This window comes from Aquila chrysaetos, chromosome Z (assembly GCF_900496995.4).
Source record: "Aquila chrysaetos chrysaetos chromosome Z, bAquChr1.4, whole genome shotgun sequence".
Taxonomy (NCBI): Eukaryota; Metazoa; Chordata; class Aves; order Accipitriformes; family Accipitridae; genus Aquila; species Aquila chrysaetos.
In genome coordinates this window covers 83,506,776-83,525,142 of record NC_044030.1, presented here as the reverse complement: position 1 = coordinate 83,525,142, position 18,367 = coordinate 83,506,776, and the positions used below count along the sequence as shown (strand labels likewise).

Here is an 18,367-nt window from a genome sequence, read left to right as displayed (position 1 = left end):
CCAGTACAAGCTGCAGCTTCTTATAGAGCCTTAATTTATCGAAGCCCCATTCAGGTACCAAGGTGAGGACGTTCTCCACCACGTAACACAACAACATGGAGAAGAAGCTGACTTGGGCTGAAGTCATGAGTTGTTCCGCTGAAGCAAGACGATGATTTTAGTTCTGTGTGACTACCCAAGGTCTAACCAGCTCTGTGCCCAACACCATCGTTTCAGAGACCTTTTGAAACTGTAATAGGGATGAGGAAGAAGAGGAGGCGAGGAAGAGGATGAAATAGGACTTTAAGGCACTACCACAGCATAAGGAGTCTGGGCTTCAGGCTGTAAGCTGTCACGTCATTATTGCTGAGCATTTGGGAGGTTTATAATAGGTCTTTTACTCTGTAAAATTCATCCTTCCTAAAGGAAAACATTTATTCCACTCAAGTACAAATAAGAGTTAAATACAGGCAGATCAGTTTAACAGTGTAGTTATGCCTATTAAAGCGACTGTAAAACTAACATCAAGGCATTTCACATTAATTCCCTCTCAGCGCTCCAGATCTGATTTACTTCGACAAATCCCCTGCTATTGAGAAGTGGCCACAAGTCTCCATAGCCCTGTATCAGCTGGCATTGCAAAAAGTCACTGTCGGACTCAAAAAGTCAAGATCTGTCAGCTACATGGGGAAAGCAAACTTATCAATCAGAGCAGCTAAATAAAGAAGTCGTACAGTTAGTGTCAGCAGCCAGGTTTTCCCCCAGATCATTATTTTTAAGCAGATTTCATAGAGGATATGGGGCCTGAATCACTCTTCCCACTACTGCAGTGGGTGACCTTGGGAAAATGCCTGCCCGTGGTTCAAAACCAAATAATGTTAAAACCATTCTGGAAAAAAAAAAAACCAAACCAAAACAAAACCAAAACACATATATATGTATCTATTACACCAAGAAAGAATTGAGGTTCTTTTTTTCATCCAAAAATCTCAGTTTTGTCAGCTTTCTATTTCATTTTAAATCTATGTCCTGAAGAAAGCAGGGATATCTGACCAAGATTTTATGGCTAAATACAATTCTTCAGACATCTCCTGTAACACATTTCCTCAGTAGTGGCCACGGAAAGGAGGATGAAAACCAGAAATCCACTCTTCCCCATCCACACTTACATTTTCCCAGGAATTTTACTTACAAAGGAGCAGAATTGTCTGCATATGCCTTGTTCCCTGAATTTTATACCAGGTGGCCAGCGAGATGGGCACTGGTACGTTGTACAGACGGAGAAATGAAGGTGGGAGACCAAAAGCACTTACTCAACCTTAGCGAAGACCAGAGGGTCCAAGTGGGGATCTGTGGAGCTGGGGGTCAGCTTGTTGTGCCCACTGCCCACCTGGACCCACACGTGTCCCTTGGGTAAGCAGAAACACGGCCAACACTTCGGAGAGAGCAGGTTTCTGCTCCGGGGGTTGGACACAGCCCAGCTGCTTGGCCTCGGACCAGACCCGTGGTGGTTTAGGGGTCTTCCCCGTGCAGCTGTGGCCATGGAAGTGGATATCCCTGCCCACAGAAAATCCCCTTGTTTGGAGGGGATGACCCCAGTGCAGAATGGAAGGGAAGTATCCAACACTAAAGCTTATGGCAGGCGAGAGCACATCTGCACCCCTGCCCACACCATCTGACTGCCCATCCAGCCCTAGGAGTGCGTGTACCCCCAGGGACTGCTGACCGGAGAGCAGGGACCACCGAGGTGCTGTCACCTCCATCCTTGAATATATCCCAGACTTGGCTGGGCAAGACCCCGAGACATTCAGTAACTGTGAACGTAGCCCTGCCTTGAGCAAGAAGCTGGACCAGAGACTTCCAGAGGTCCCTTCCCCACTGAATTATTCTGCAACTGTATCAGCCAGTGGAAGATGCTCTTTTTTTTTTTTTTTTTTTAAGAGCATCTTCTGGGGCAGCTGGGTATGTGCCTCCACATTACAGCTCAAAGCACCACCAACATGGAAAAAGTCTCCTCAACCCTCGCAAGGGGTGTTCTTGTAAATGCACACACACGCAGAGTGGTGCAGCGCACAGCACTTCTGCATCACGAGGAGAGCAGGCTTCACTCAAAGACTGGAATGAAAATAATCCTAGATGTGCATTTTCCATTTATATTGTCAGTTCACAGTGTAACTGAACCTTCAGAGAAAGCAAAAAAAAAGATTACAAGATTTTTCACAGCGCTAACGGCTGAATCCAGGAGAAGACTTCTGCCCGAGTTGAAATAATACAGCATGAATAACACTAACCCATGTAATGTCCGTTGGATGGTGGTTCTGGCAGATATCAAGTAGAAGAGAGAAAAGCAGCAATTACAGAGGTATATTTCGGAGTCAACCCAGCTCTGGGGAAAAAAAATAACATCTGTTCAAGCCACAAAATCTGTTGACTCCTCAGAGCTCCCAGTTACAAACAAAAAGGAATTAAAGTTGGGATCTGAACTTCTCACTGATGTTAATTAAAGCCTGGTGCCTCTAGAGTGCCAGCCGAGCCGCACGCTGCATTTCTAAAATTTCTTCCGTGCTTTTGAGAAAGATGGACTACAAAGCATCTAATCCTGTTCCTCCATTCAGAAGCAGCATTTTGACCAAGCAAATCAAACCCAGCTCTATTAGGAGGTGCTGGTTGGCTCAGAAGTTGCCCGAGATTTGGCAGATCTGCAAACATCTAGCCCCAAAGAGATGCCTGCAGGCAGTCCCCAAGCCCTGAATACCCTCACACGGAAAGCTGGATGGGCAAAATCCTGACTCCTGACATTTTACAGTGGGATCATTCTTATTTTTTAGAGAAACAACAAAAGCTGTACGGATGGCAAACTTCCTCCCGGCCAGGTCATTTACTCTTCTGCTCTATTGGAGTATATGGATTTCTGCTCTCCCTGTTTCAGGGTAGCAGCGCAGCGTAAAGCCCCACTACCATTAACCTGCCTGTAGTTTTAAATTCAGACATGCCCTAGTATTACAGGTGCAGCTTGGGCAGAGTTGCCGAACTCCTGAATGCCCCATTTTCTCGATGACAAGTGGTGGCTCATTCAACCAAAGTGCTCAGCCCTTCAGAGCAGCTCAGCTTGCCTGACAAAGGTCTTCTTTTCTCTTAATATTGTGGAAACCAGTCAACGGCCACCCCCAACCCCTGCCCAGTTTGGATGCGGTGGGGAGCCACAGTTCTCCTAACCATTACTAAGCCACACGGATGAGAATCCCCAGCCCGTGGTGTGGGATCTCTCTGTGTGTGTTGCTGCTTTTCTTTGATTTTCTGGTCCATCACCCACTGCCCTGAGGGCCTCCTGGGCTTCCTACTGTGTGTTGCCCTCCCTCCTCCACCATCACCCAGCACTTCCACCCAAAAGCTCAGCTAAAACCTTTGCACAGATGCAAATTTAAGGAAATTTAAGCCCTGCTCTTTGGAGAGAGCAGGACACCAGTGGTGAAAGCCACCTTCCTCACCACGGAAGGTGGTATGCACATGGACATGCAGAGAAAGCAACTCCTACAGCTGAAGGTCTGCACCACAGCCAACCACAAACCCCAGGAGACATGGGGAGCAGACCCCTCACGGCAGGCACCGATAAGAACAAAGCACATTTTCATTGGCTTTTTGGTGTCGGAACCTTGGCAAACACTTTGCATTTTCATGTTACTGTTGTGTTCTAGGCTTTTATCCCTTTTTTCTTTTTTTGATCACAAAGTTTCATTATATTTGTTGGCTTTCTCAAAGCTCCAGCTCCCTGGCGTGATGCAAAAGTGTGTGCATCACTAGAAACAAGCTTGTTCTTTATGCAAAAAAAAAAAAAAAAAAGCAGGAGCTGGGTCTATTCATGGGCTGGAGAGGAGCGTTTCAGCTCAGGGCAGAGGGTGCCAACTCTGCACACCCACCCGTTCCGTTAAACTTACCTCCAACTGGCTGCGTTCAAAGAGGACTCCCCAAAATCCTCTGCAGAGGTGGCAGTTCCAAGCAGGGTTAGTTGTTGGGTGCCCTGGTACATCCCTCCTGCCCTGTACCACCCACCCGCCTGGCCCTGGTCTGCAGGAGGGTCCCAGAACCTCTTTGATGCTTTTTGGGTCTCACGCTGGCCTGGATGTCACCTTCCCCCCCAAGGGATGCTGCCAGTGAGTTGGGTTTCTGCAAAGCACATCCATCCCCCTGTTTTCCATTTGAATCACAGAGCATTGGGAAGGGGCCCTTGCTGCCTCCCCTTTCCCATCATGGGGCCAGAAAGCTGTGACCAGTTGTGCCAGAGCACCAAAAACAGGAGGTGGGGGAGACGAGAGGCGCCAGCACTCCCTGTTCAACATGATGAAAGAGCAACAGCACTTTTGCCCAGGTACTTTCTGCAAAGCATCCCTCAAAACCATTCCCCCCCTGCTAAAAGTAATATTTTCTAGAAGTGAAGCTGGGTGAGGGGTGTATACCTAGAACCCACTCAGCACCACACCACGATGCTCCTTTCCCCTGGCCAAATGACCAACGTGACCACGCTTTAAAGCTAGTACTGCGGTTATGAGATAGACCTCCCCATCACTGCGTTCCCAACACGTTATTACAGCATCAATCACAGCCATCTCCCGATGCAGCGGCCAAAGGACAGCACTTGTTCTTCAGCCTCCTCATCCCTTCAGCCCATGCAGAGCTCTCAAGGAGGTCCTCCATCTTCTGGACACCCCATCCCATGGAGAGCAGTGCCTTACCTTCCCCTCCATCAACATCAACACACACCGGACCAGCATGCTTGAGCATCTCAAGTGTTTCCAGCAGGTTTGAGCCCCGCGGCCAGCACCAGCCCTGAGGAAGACTTTGGTGCCTGGGGAACGAATGCAAGGAAGGAGCAATTCAGAAAACCCCATCACATCCATGGGGGAAAACATGGCAGATATTTAAAAATGTGGTGGGAAAAGAGAGGTAGAGGTGAAGAAATCAAGTGAAGGTAATACCAACAGCAGTGCTGGCCAGGAGGACCATATATATATATATATGTATATATATGGCATATAACCAGCCTCATAATGCATTTGCTGAAGAGCAGCAAATGTTGTGTCTCTACAGAGAGCCAGAGGATGGGTCTAAGCCTGGGTCTGCCAGCACCGAAGTCAGCCCAGGCTGAAAAGACCTCCTCTCATTGCTTAGTTTCTAATAGAAAAAGGTCCAACGAGAGATGCGGGGCTGTGGACAAGGAATCCTAGGACGAGGACAGGAGCTCTGCACAGCTGGTCTCGCACGGTCTGGATGAACGCATGAGCCAGTGTAACATATCCCCCAAAACGAGCTTCCTGGATGTTGTTGAAGTCTGGCCCTTGATTTTGTTAACGGGGCTCAAAATTGCTTGTTACAGGAAGAACAGTCACACTGGACACCAAGCAAACACACTTTGGCTTCCCTTACAGCACCCAAACTCCTTTCAGGAGGAGCTGTTTTCTTCCCAAGGGACAGGGGGGATTTACCTCCCCTCCCCTCGGTCCATGTCCTATTTTTCTAAGCTTGTAACTACCTCCTGGTAATATTTTCCTTCCCTGGAACACCCCTGCATCCTATAGAAGAAGCACCTGGATGGTATCATGTGCCATCTGGATCTGGCAATACAGGACTCCCCTTGCAGATGACCCAGGGCACGATGACACGTCCTTATCTCCAGGGTGCTTCTATGGTCTCCTTTGGCAAAACACCCAGGATTTCCACCGGTAAATTTGTAATCGCATGCGCCAGACAGATTTTCCTACTCAAATCCAGCAAGGCCATGGAGAAGGTGCTGTTTGTCTCTGAAGGCTGAAGTAGCTCAGGCGGATGAGCCCAGTGAGGAGCAAAGCAGTGGTTGCACATCCCATTCGAGACCTCAGCTCTCATTTTCATTTTGGAAAGCACCTCCGGTCCTCACAAGCCTGGAAACCCACCCTCGTTGCCAGTAGAGGTGAGAAGGAAGGAAAGGCAGGGGCTGACATGACCTCCCTCGTTTTGTAAGGGGACAACTACATTTTGCAACCTCCTGCACCGGGAACACAGCCTTTGCTTCTCCAAGGCTCATCTCAGGCATTAAAGCACTTTCTGTTGATTAAATAAATCTGATTTCTGCACACACTAAAATCACAACGTGGTTTCACAGTACAAGAACACAGAGGACTGCGGCGGTCTATTCCTGACCATTGCATACTTTCCAAGTAAGTAGAAAACACCGAATCCATCTCTTGGATATGAAAAAAATTACATCTAGGTGAAACATTTCTGTACAAAAAAAAAACAGCTGAAAGATTATGATGAATTGGTTTTATTCCCTGCATCCAGTTGATGCCGTTTCATTTTCTGCCATAAGATAGCATTTCACTTCAGGGGTTGCGGCCTATTTAATCTCACTTCAAATGAACCATTTAAAAGCCTCCCCCGCGCTTACCCCTCCCCATTTTGCTGAAAAACTCAAAGACAATATTAAGCCAGGAAAATAAATTTTCAGCCAATGAACCGGAAAATAATCATCACCATCAAAACCAGATATCTCTGTTTTCACGTAGCTCTAGTCCCCGGCAGCTCAGGTCAATAGAAGTGCCATCAGCTGAGCTGCTGGTCCACCACCCATCGCTCACCCATGCACCTCCCCACTGGGGCATGACATCCCTTGCTTCGGGGCCCAGTTCCCATGAAATGCCATATTTTGAGCCTGCAGCTTCAAGGAACAACCTCAGAGACAAGAATCTGGCCACCACTAGTTAATGTAATGCGGAAGGGGGTCAGGCAGAGAGCTGAGCAACAGATTAAGGATGGACGATGGGTTTTGCTGCAGCCTTGATAAGAGCAGGAAGGTATAGAATCATAGAATTGCTTAGGTTGGAAAAGACCATTAAGACCATCAAGACCAACCGTAAACCTAGCACTGCCAAGTCCATCACTAAACCATGTCCCTAAGCACCACATCTACACGTCTTTTAGATACCTCCAGGGATGGTGACTCAAGCACTTCCCTGGGCAGCCTGGTCCAAGTGAAGAAATCTTTCCTAATATCCCATCTAAACCTCCCCTGGTGCAACTTGAGGCCATTTACTATTGTCCTATTGCTTGTTATTTGGGAGAAGAGACCAACCCCAACCTCCTTTCAGGTAGTTGTAGAGAGCGATAAGGTCTCCCCTCAGCCTCCTTTTCTCCAGACTAAACAACCCCAGTTCCCTCAGCCGCTCCTCATAGGACTTGTGCTCCAGACCCTTCACCAGCTTCGTTGCCCTTCTCTGGACACGCTCCAGCACCTCAAGGTCTGTCTTGTAGTGAGGGACCCAAAACCGAACACAGGATTCGAGGTGCGGCCTCACCAGTGCCAAGTACAGGGGAACGATCGCTGCCCTAGTCCTGCTGGCCACACCGTTTCTGACACAAGCCAGGATGCCGTTGGCCTTCTTGGCCACCTGGGCACACTGCTGGCTCATACTCAGCCGGCTGTCGACCAACACCCCCAGGTCCTTCTCACTCCCCGGACTGCAGGTCACCCTTCAGCCCTTGCAGATGGGAGGTTGAGGGGCTCCATCTCCCCACATCCCCCCAACCTCCAGCTGCCTCATGGCCACCTGGCTTCACCCAGGCTGTCATTTCCCACCCTGGCCAGATTCACGCACTGGCGATCAAAATGCCAGATGGCGTAGGTCAGCCTGCAGCACCTGGCCAGGTTTGTTGCCACCTCCAGGCGCTCCCAGATCTGCGCTTAACACACGATATAACCATTATCTCAGGTTCTGCGTTGGCCGAGATGGAGTTAATTGTCCCCAGAGCAGCCCTCCTAGTGCTGTCCCTCGTATCGGCAGCTAGGAAGGTGTTGATAACGCACCAGTGTTTTGGCTACTGCTGAGCAGTGCTCCCACAGCATCAAGGTTGTCTCTCCCCTCTCACCAGTAGGCTGGGAGTGGGCAAGATCTTGGGAGAGAACATGGCCAGGACAGCTGACCCAAACTGACCAAAGCGATATTCCATACCATACGATGTCTGCTCAGCAATAAAAGCTAAGAGAAAGGAGGAGGAGGGGGGAGGCATTCGTTATTATGACGTTTCTCTTCCAGAGTAACCACTACGCGTAATGAAGCCCTACTTCCCGGGAAGTTGCTGGACACGGCCTGCTGATGGGAAGTAGAGAACAAATCTTTCGTTTTCCTTTGCTTCCACGCACGGCCTTTGCTTTTGCTTTATTAAACTGTCTTTATCTTGACCCACGAGTTCTTTTCCATCTCATTTTCTCCCCGCCCTATCCTGCTGAGGAGGACAGCTATAGAGCGGCTTGGTGGGCACCTGGTGTCCAGCCAAGGTTAACAACCCACTACAGGTTCGTACAGAAATTTCCCGCTCAGGCCAACGAGGGCTGAGCAAAACCAGCTCAGTAAGTGCTTTTGGTACCCGTCAGGTAAAATTTTCTCCGTTCAGCCTCATGGAGAGCTACCTGCAGGCCGTCGATCTCCAAGGAGGCTCTGCCCAGAGCAGCGGTGTACAGAGGGAATTTGGGGCTGCCAACGGGCTTTGCGGGTGGCCAGCGTGGGAGGGGACCCTTTTGTATAGGGTTGCATGCAACTGAGACATTCACTATTAAAAAAAAAAAAAAAAAAAAAAAAAAAAGCCTTGTAACCCTAAGTCCGCTCACGTCATGCTATCTCTGCACAGAAAGCCTCCTCGTTCCTTATCTCAGTCCCCGGAGATCTGCGTGATATCACGAATAACGGCTGGACAAGATAAGGCTTCTTCCAACATGCTGGTTGCTCTTAACATCTATAAAGCCTCATCATGATGGACCTGAAAGGACCAGTGCCTGGGGATGCCACATCTCACCTGTTTTCATTCCACCCCTGCTCTTTTCCAGATGTTTTGAGCAAATATTGTGAGGTTTTTTCCCCATTTTCATGCCTTAGGCACCCATCTTCAAACCCTACCAACACCCTCACAGGTGTTGGAGAGCAGAGACCAAAGACGCTCAATTTTGGCCAACCAAAGCTTAATCCACTCCCGGTCCCTTCCAGCTCCTAGCGTTGAGGGAACATCTTAATTTCAATTAGCCATTCGTGCAGTAAACCCGCCCCGAGGAGGAGGCGAGCTGTCAGGATCCGACCCTCCAGGGCTTACCACCGTGGTAATGCGAAACCAGGCACGCCGGCGACAAGATGTTTATAGCCCAGTGATTCATAATACTGCAGAGTTTGCAGGAAATGTAACACCATTCATGATTAAGAAATGCTCTTGTTTTCTGCTAAATATATAAAATAATCACTCATCCCCTGAGCAGCAGATGCAAATTATACATAGTATTAGCCTCATATGCCAACCACTATAATTCCGGTGCAGCATGAAGCTGTTCCCCAAGGCTCTAGAAGTCCCTTAATCTGCCTTTTGACGTCAAATGACAAATTTCTTGCCTGGGGTCATTAACAGGATGACTAATGAAAGCTGATAAGTGAATTTATAAATGAAATTAAAGATATTAATATTAAAGGCCAGGCTACAAGAAAGAGAAATGTGGATTTAGCAAACCACAACAAGAAGCACGGTAATCTGCATGAGATTTACAGGTCCTTCCCTGCCAGGCAAATTATGGACACAGTATTTTCCGCCTGGAGGTTGTGGAAACTGCCAGGCTTGATGGACACCTCTCTTGAAGCATTAGCACCCCCATTACCTTCAGACACTGCCTGAGATTTAAAAAACTCCTGCTCAAGTTTGCCAGCAAACGCCACACCGGGGCTGAAAACGTGCTGATAGTCTTGCAAAGATAACTGCATCACCAAATCCTCACGCAAACAAAATACCTTTAGACTGCGGTCAGTTTGCTGCCAATTACTTTAAAAAAAACAAAAAAAAAACCCCACAAAACAACAACAACAAAAAAACCCCAACCACCTCAAACCAGATTCTCATCTTACTCATCCCAGCATAAATGCCAAGCAACTCTTTTAAAAGTTGAGGACTTATTTTGGATTTATGCACGTATGAACAAGTTCAGACCTTTGCAGCTTGGTGTCCGATCCCACGTCCAGGCAGCTTCACCATGAAGCCACAGCTCATTTCTAACTCCAGCCACTCCTCACTGAGGTTTAGGGCTCCCAGGAGAGTCTATTTAAGTCTCAGCTCCCACCAGCTGAAGATGATCAGCCCTGAATGGACCAAACATGCTCTGCTGCCCCAAGGAGCACAGGCAAATGAGATCCTACCCAATGCTGCAGGAGAACAGGCACCTCCTCTGCTATCAAAAAAGAGGAAAAAGCTTCCTTTTGTCTGTAGATGCCCAGTTTTCAAGCAGACTTACCACGGAAACAGGTTGGTTGGGCAAGTGCTTGTGAGTGATGCCTTGTCACGCACCCACAGCTTCCAAAAAAAACCAAGATCCCTTTGGATATCTCAGCACCTTGAGCTAGCAGCAGGACTGAAGGAAGAGTCAGATGCCACCAGGAGAATGAGAAAGGCCAGAGACACAACACGGAGCACGGCTGGGGAGGGCACATTTCCTATGGGGATGTTTCCCAATCCCACCCTTCACTGGAAGAGCCCGACATGGGGAGCAGCTGCAGCACGACGGACGCCCGAGGGACCGTGTTTCTGAATGTCTTTTAGAGACCCTCTCAAGCCTGGAGAAAAAAAAGAGCAGGTTTTCAGAGCAGCTCCTAACTCAGCCCCAGTGTTGGGTGCCTGGACGTGTAGCCTGGTGGGCTGTCCAGTTCCACCAGAGTCCTGCTCAAGGTCCCTTCAAAGAAGTCCCAGAAGGTAACCACGGCCCGGCTTTCTCCTCGTTTAGGGAAACGGCTGCTCCTTGTACCATTTGGGGATGGAGATTCCCCCCAGGGAAAGACAGCAACGGCCAGCGGCTCCGTCTAAGCCGAGGGTCACCCACATCTCGGGGTGTCACCTCCAGGCAGGACAGCCACTGTGAGCGGCCGGGAGCACAGGGACGCGGTGCAAGAGACAGAGACATCCAGGTCCTTCTCCAAGCTACCGACCTCCTCGTCCAAACATCTCCCCACAGGCACGTCCTCACTTCAGAGGGTCCCAGCCCACGGGTACCAAGCTGCCCCTTATTGCGTCTCCCCATAACCCGCATCTTCTCTGCTTCCAGCACGTGCTTTGCTCCTGACCCCGCTGGGCTTAATCACTCAAACCAAAGCAATAATGTTCATTAAAGAGCTGCGAGCCATACCCATACGACTTTCCTGCAGGCACGTTTTGCAGCTTTTAAAGGGAGGGAGAGAAAACAACAGTGGTTAAGGACACTTACCAAGAGGGATCCAGGACAGCGTGTGCCAACCAGCCCAACCCAGCTGGGGCTGGGAAATGTAAAGGACCAGCAGGCGGGAAAATGGGTGAGAAAAGGTCCTGGGAGACGGCAAAACTGAGCAGAGGAGGAGCAGAAAGGGTTAAGCAAAGGTGGTGGGGAGGCATGGAGCAGACATGGTTTTGCTTTCCCTTCGTCCTGGCTGCTGCCGAGCTCTGCCCTCCGGCACAGGAGCCCGGTCCGTGCCACCACCACGATCTGTCGCTCTGGCTCAAAAGCGACTGGGGGCTTTTTTATTTTAGAGGGAGAATTTAGCCATTCCCCAAAGACCCCATTTTCTCCCTAAAAAGGTTTAGGAGTAAGACAAGACCACACAAGGATTTGACTGGGGGATCTCCCGCGGAGTCCTGTGCGGAGCCGCTCGGGAAACCGCAAGCTCCCTGCCAGCCCCGACTGCAGACCGACCCGCTCCGTCTCCCTGAATTGAACCCAAAAAGGGAGAAAATTATCATTTTCCCCACTGGCTCTTAGGCCCACTCTCACTGCTCACCTGCAGGTCCCTGCCCTGGCCCCACCGCAGCCACACATCGCCCTTCTCCTTCCCAAACCACCGCGTCAGCTGAAAAACCTCCCGAGCGTTGTAGCCGACTTCTGAGTTTTGAGCACCAAGTTTGCCACCAGCAGCAATTTGAAGCCCTACTTCATATACTACCCTTTCATCGAAAAGCCTTGTGCTATCGCCCAACTCCGGGAGCTGCAGGTTTATGTAGAAACACCCAAATACCGTGAGATGCCCAAGAGTCACGACGTTTGGCGGTGCCATCACACCTCTCCCAATTGCCAAACCAACTCTGGTCTTGGAGGTTACGGATATCGAAGACGCTCTAGACGTAGGAGAAGACCTTTTGCAAAGTCTCCCCTTGCATTTCGGGCGCATTTATTTAATGCTTCCCAAAACAAGTGCTCCCGGGTTAAGGGCGGGAAAGGCTTTTCTCTGCTGACCTGCTGCGGCGCAGTGTCCCCTTTTTAACACCTCTAGAGATAAGGATCTTCCAGTTCGGACATGAGGCGGCCCCAGCGCACGGTTTGGGTTTAAACCAGCACGTAAAGGGGCTGGAGGGGATGCCCGTGCCCTCGCCACCCGGCGTCGTGCCCCGCGGAGCCCCCCCGAAAGAGCCGTCCTCGCCTCTCCTTCCACCCGCGCACCTCCGTCTGGTCAGCGGAGAGGGATGAGCCGGTCTTGGATGTCACACGTGCTCCCCGTGGCCCTTGGAGGGGTTTCTCCTACAGGTTTGGGAAGATGGGGCTCCCACGCTTGCCCCAGCAGCTCTCCATCCTCCCCTTTCAGCTAACGAGGTGCTGCCCAAATTACGAGCAGGGTTTAAAACGACAACAAAAAAAAAAAGGAAGCTCAGACTTACTCTAGGACAGGCCTTCCAGGAGGTTCACGGAGGAGGACTCGGCGAGGACCGAGGCCGGAGACGGTTACGGCAGCGTCCCGGCGCCTACGGATCTCGCCCTCCCCCCCCCCCCCAACTTCGGCACCCCACGCTCTGTCCGGGATGCACCGAGCGATGCCGGACCGTGTCCCCACCCGGTCCCCACCACCTCGTCCCCCCCCAAACCGGAGCAGCTCCTGGGTTTTGTGGCAAACCCCCCCCCCCCCCCCCCAAACCTCCCCTCCCTCCGCTTCGCAGCTGCCTTTGCTTTCTCGCTCGGGCACCAACTCACCGGTTCTTAAATAACACACTTCCACGGGGCCAGATCCGCACGCAGCAAGGTAAATCCGGATCAGCTTTCGTTAGACTTTGCTGATAATTCCCGATATGAGCAAAATGTGACCGCTATTTGTTTATCTTTTTCTTAAAAATGATGGAAACTGTGACAGCACCCCAAACCCCCTGTGAGGGACGGATCGGTCCAGCTCCCATTTGGCATCGTTAAATGCACGCAGATGTGTATAAGACCTTTACACGACCCTTATAAAAATGAATCTCAGAGCCCGTTTTGTGTGTGTTTGGGATTATCCACCTCCCTGTTATTGAAAGAAGTTATTTAAAGCAGCCTGGGAATACAGGTTGGTGCTGGAGAGATGTATAGGCTGTATAGAAATCACTGCATGTGCCTCCACACCCACAGCAGCACCATCAGCACGTGACTCGTCTTGGATTTCCTCAGCCCGCGATGCTAAAATAAAAAAAGATTATTTTCTTTCTACCAGGTGGCTTTTCAAGACTCGGAGCATCAAAGAAATTAAGCCATTAAATTGTGGATGCATTTGATGGATTATGAGCTATGAAAGCCTGGTAGTTACTGACTAATAAGGCTGGGAGGTGGAGTGGGGGGGGGGGAGGAAATGTTTCCTCTTGTAAGAATGTGTTTCTAACAAGACAGGTCAAAATATGATGCGGATGATAAATTGCTCAGTACCAGTTGCCATTAACCCAGCAGCTTTCCGTATTATTAGATTACCAAGGCATCCTCAGAGCATATTGACCAAACAGTTTTGCTCTGTATTAGCACTAATTTGCGGAAGAAAATCTGGGGGGGGGTTATTGCGCTCGCTGCAGTGAATCCGCCGCTCCTAACAAAGGGGCAGCTGCCGGCAGGTGTCCGTAGCGCGAGGTACGTTTCGGAAGGGACTGGGTTTATCCGTGTCGGGGTTTCGGGGTCGGGTAGAGGAGGGGAGGGGGTGTTCATTTTTTTCCACGCCATAACCCGAATCTCATTGTCTCGTGTGGGGTGGGGGTTGAATTTAAAAAAAAAAAAAAAAACCAAACAAATAAATAAATAAATAAATAAAATAAAGGGTGGGGGGAGGAGGAAAAAAAAAAAAAAAAATCACATTGGAAAATGATCAGCCCCAACAGGCATGCACGTCTCCCTTCATGCAAGCGAGAAGCACAGCCTCCCTCCTCGGGATGCGTACGGGGACATGTGTCACGCACGGAGCTCAGCGCTGGCCCGGGGCGAGGATGGAGCGAGAACAAAGGGGCCACAGCATACACTACATCCAGGGGGGGGAAAGCAGGGGGGCAACCCGCTTGTGCTCATACAGGGAAGGGGAACAGGATGGCCAAACAGTCATTGAGATACACGGAAAAGGAAATATGGAGAAGGAAATAATAAATAAATGGTTTTTTTTAGGAAAAAAAAAAATAAATAACTAACAACAAAATCAACCAAACTCAGGATAAAGCTAGGAGGGAGGTGGAAAGGCACGGCCTTGCAAAATGATGCGTCTCTTCGAGGGATGCTGGGGTGAGGCAGGGCGGGTTGCTGAAGCCACTTGCTTTTGTTTTGTTTGCTAGTGGCTCCTCTTGAAATTTTAGCGGTGGGAACCACCGACCTGCTGAATTTGTCTTCCTCTCATTAAAGACAAATAACCAGTCCTGTGTCTCCCCCGCTTCTGTGGAAATGCAATTAAGACAAGATGCTTCCCCCTCCTCCCAAAACCCCAGCCCCATCTCCTACTTTTGGTAGCCCTGACTTTCCTCAGTTTCTGCTGGCATCCAAACCGAAATTGGGAGGTTTTACAGGACCATTTTGCAGACCTGGGAAAGAAGGTCTGGCGCAGGAACAAGGAGAGGTGACCGGTATTATTATCGCTTTGCAGCTGCAGCAAAACTGCTCGCTGACCGCAATTTGGTTGTCCATCCCTCCCTGCTTCCAACATTTTAAGGTTCCCGGTGACTTTCTCCCAACCCCACAGTTTGGTCTTTTGACCAAATCGGGTTATTCAAAAGATGGTGGGCCTGGAGGCTTCAAGCAGGAAAATGTAGTTACAACATTAGCAGCTGGGACGGTTTTACGAGCCCTGCCTTGCAGGGGTCTAGTGAAGATATTTATAGCGTGCCAGTCGCCGCGGGACCGAGGCACGGCAACTTCTCGCCTAGCAGATGGTGGGCAGGGCACTCATATATATGTATATGTTTAAATATACAGCTAATAGATTAAAGGGATTTTTTTTTTTTCCCCCAGGTTTATTTACCTCTTGTTAATCAGAGTTTAAAAAAAAGAAAAAGAAAATAATAATTCCCCCCATCCATCCGGAGGTCATCCCTCTCATTTTGGTATCAGTCTGGTAAGGAATGTGTAATGTTGTAACTAGAATGAAATAAGCGGCAGACCCTTCATTCAAATATCTATCTTTTTTTTTTTATTATTATTAATAATGAGGGCTTGGATTTATACCTTTTTATTTTGGCTATTCTGCGGTAAAACAGAATTCTGCATCAGCACAACGGTAATACGGACTGTGCATCTAGGGAGTATGTACACACAGACTAATGCTGAGGGTAGATATGGGATAGGAGGGAAAAAAAAAATATGTATTAAAAAGCCCCCATATCTGCACTACAGGGAAAAAAATCCACTCACTCAAACCTCACGATGGGGGAAAGCAAGGAAAAAATCTAAACAGCAGGATACGACAATAAATGGGAAAACAGCAATAGAAAAAGCACACTAGGTTAATATAGGAAAACTAGTTTCTTTATTGAGAGATCGTATATTAGTATTAGTGGAATCGTGTGTAACAATGTCATCATGCACACAATACAAAAAGGCAAGGCCCACCATGCTATGGAAGGGCAACAGAACAAAAGCAGCGTACACTGAGCAGATGTATAGGCTACAGCACATTACATTTCAGCAGGGTATGTCTCTACAGAGAGATTTACATCAGAAACTAGGTAATGTAAAAAAATACAGACCATGCTTTAGTTTTAGTACAAGAAAAAGGTGAAGATACACAACCAAAGGATATTCGATACAGAAAATTACCCACAAAATAAGAACAGGAAGTAATTTAGCACAGCAGAAAAAAATGTTATCCCTGTTTAATGGAAAACCATTTTGCCAGTCGTCTCTTTTCGCAAGCAAATTTTAAGGGGGGGTGGGGGGGGTGTGGGTGGGGGGGCTTGTCCGCCACGTCGGAGGTGCGCTAATGGGATGGGACACTTGTGGCTCGTGATGGGGATGGAGCGTGGGGCTGGCCGGGCGAGCGGCTGGGTGGGCGAGCGCCCGCGGTGGGGGACAGCTGTCGGCAGCGGTGTCACCGCCGGCGGGGACACGGGGATGCTGCACACCCCCCACTTTGCAGGGGACTCTCGCCAGTGTCAGCCAGCAGCTTTTTTTTTTTTGGGGGGGGGGGGGGGTGGTATTTCAGCCCCTGTTGAATCACAGATCTTACTCTCCAACTCTTTTCCAATTCTATTTTTGGAATGAGGGGTTTTGCTGCTGGGTTTCCCTTCTCAAATTTTATTTTTTGGGGGGGTTTCGTTGCCGGGTTTCCCCTCCCCGATTTAATTTTTTTTTTTTTTTTTCGGGGGGGGGGGTGGTGGCTGCAATTTGGGGGCGTTTGGCCACCCCCAGGAGACCCTGCGCCCAACGACCACAGCAAAATGAATCCACTTAACAGGAATTTACAGTGCAATGTACTCAGCTAAACAGGATGAAGGTACAAAAATGGCTGTTATCGTCTACAGCTACGCTGAAATGGCCTGGTGGCTACGCTACACGGCGAAGACTGGGGTGGGTGGGTGGGGTGGGGTGGGGTGGGTGGGGAAGGGGGTTTCAAATTAAAAAATAAAATAAAATTTTAAAAAATAAAAATAAAGGAAAATGGATCTACCGAAGCACAGACTGGAGGTGCAGGGCGGGATGGTGGGCAAGCGGTGGGCGCCGGGGCGGCCCCGGGGGGGGGTTTAGAAAATGGGGGGGAACCCCCCCTGAAGGGGCACTGTGTGTGTGTGTGGGTGGGGGGGGGGGTGCTCCTGAGGGGGGGGGGGGGGGCGCGGAGCCCCTGCGCGCCCGCGGAGCGCGGCGGGCTCGCCCCGACCCTGAGAGCGCAGGGATGGGGATTTGGGGGGCTTGGTGGGGGGGGGGGGGTGTCGGTGGGATGAGGGTGGTGGGGAGGGGGGGGGGGGGGGGGGGAACCCGGAGAACCGTCGGGCTGCGCGCAACCATACGCGCCCGGCCCCACGCAGCCAAACCCCGCGCGGAGCGGCCCCGGGACGCGAACCCGCGGCCCTCCCCACACAACCCACACACACACACACACACGCACAGCCACACCCCCCCCCCCCCCCCCCCCCCCCACGCCCACGGCGCGGTACCTCTGTTGCGCACGGAGCCGAAGACGGGCAGCACCAGGTAACCGACGTGCACCAGGACCATGCTGCGGCCTTTGTGGCGCGGCGCGGCCCAAAACCCCCCCCCCCCGGCCCCCAGGACCCGGCCCGGTCCCGCCGAGCCCCTCCGCCGCGACGACGAAGTGGCGGCCGCCCCGCTCCGCCGGCACACAAAGGCGGCCGCAGCCAATGGCAGAGCGCCGAACGCCGCGGAGGGCACGCCCCACCCCCGCCCCCGCCCCTCCCTTCCCCAATCGGCCAATAAGGGACCGAGGGGAAGGGGAAAGGGGCGGGAAGCTGGGAGGGCTGCGTGCGGCCGCGCGCGTAACGGCCGCGCCGCCCTCGGGGGCTCGCGGGGGCGCGCATCCCCCGTTCCCTCAGGGGCTCGCGGGGGCGCGCATCCCCCCTCTCCCCTGAGGTACGGCCCGCCGAGCAGGCGTGGGGCCCGCGGCCACGCTGTCCCCCTCCAGAGGAGCACGCCGATCCCTCCATACACCTCATCCCGCCTCGTCCCTCATCCTCCCTCACGCCTCGTCCGCCCGTCCCTCCTGACGCCCCGGCGGGTGGGAAACGAGCGTCAAGCGGGGCGCGAAGCGAGAGGACGGGGCGGCGGTGGGAGCGCGGAGGGGGTCGTCCCCCAGTCCCTCCAGCGGCCTACTGTCTTGACGGCCCGGTTGCTGACAGAACTTAACTGGTTGCGGGCGTCGGTGACCCTAAAATGGCTCCGGCCGAGCGCGGAGGGGTGCGGAGAGCTCGTGGAAAACCCCCACGGGGCTCAGAGCCGCCCTCCTCGTGGGGAAAGGAACCCCCATGGCTTAAAGGAAGAAAATTACCCCATTACCCCCTCCTCCCCCCCCCCCCCCCCAAAAAACCCCCAACCGGGAGTTCATCCTTGTTTATTTAAAACTCATAACGAAGCGGGAAAGGCCCCGGCGCGCGGGAGGGGTTTCAGTCAGGCCGCGGGAAGCATCCTACCCATTTTTTGGGGTGTCCTTCCCACCTT

General features: G+C 51.2%; 1 protein-coding gene across 2 annotated transcripts in view; it reads right to left on the bottom strand.

The window, feature by feature from the left end:
- RNF165 (ring finger protein 165) overlaps window positions 1-17,490 on the bottom strand; it is a 52,776-nt gene extending 35,286 nt beyond the window's left edge. For both annotated transcript variants that reach the window (XM_030005162.1, XM_030005163.1), the window contains exon 1: window positions 17,350-17,490. In XM_030005162.1, coding sequence (XP_029861022.1) covers window positions 17,350-17,410 — 61 coding nt within the window. In that variant the 5' untranslated portion in view covers window positions 17,411-17,490. The remainder of the gene's footprint in view (window positions 1-17,349) is intronic.
- Window positions 17,491-18,367: the final 877 nt, after the last annotated feature.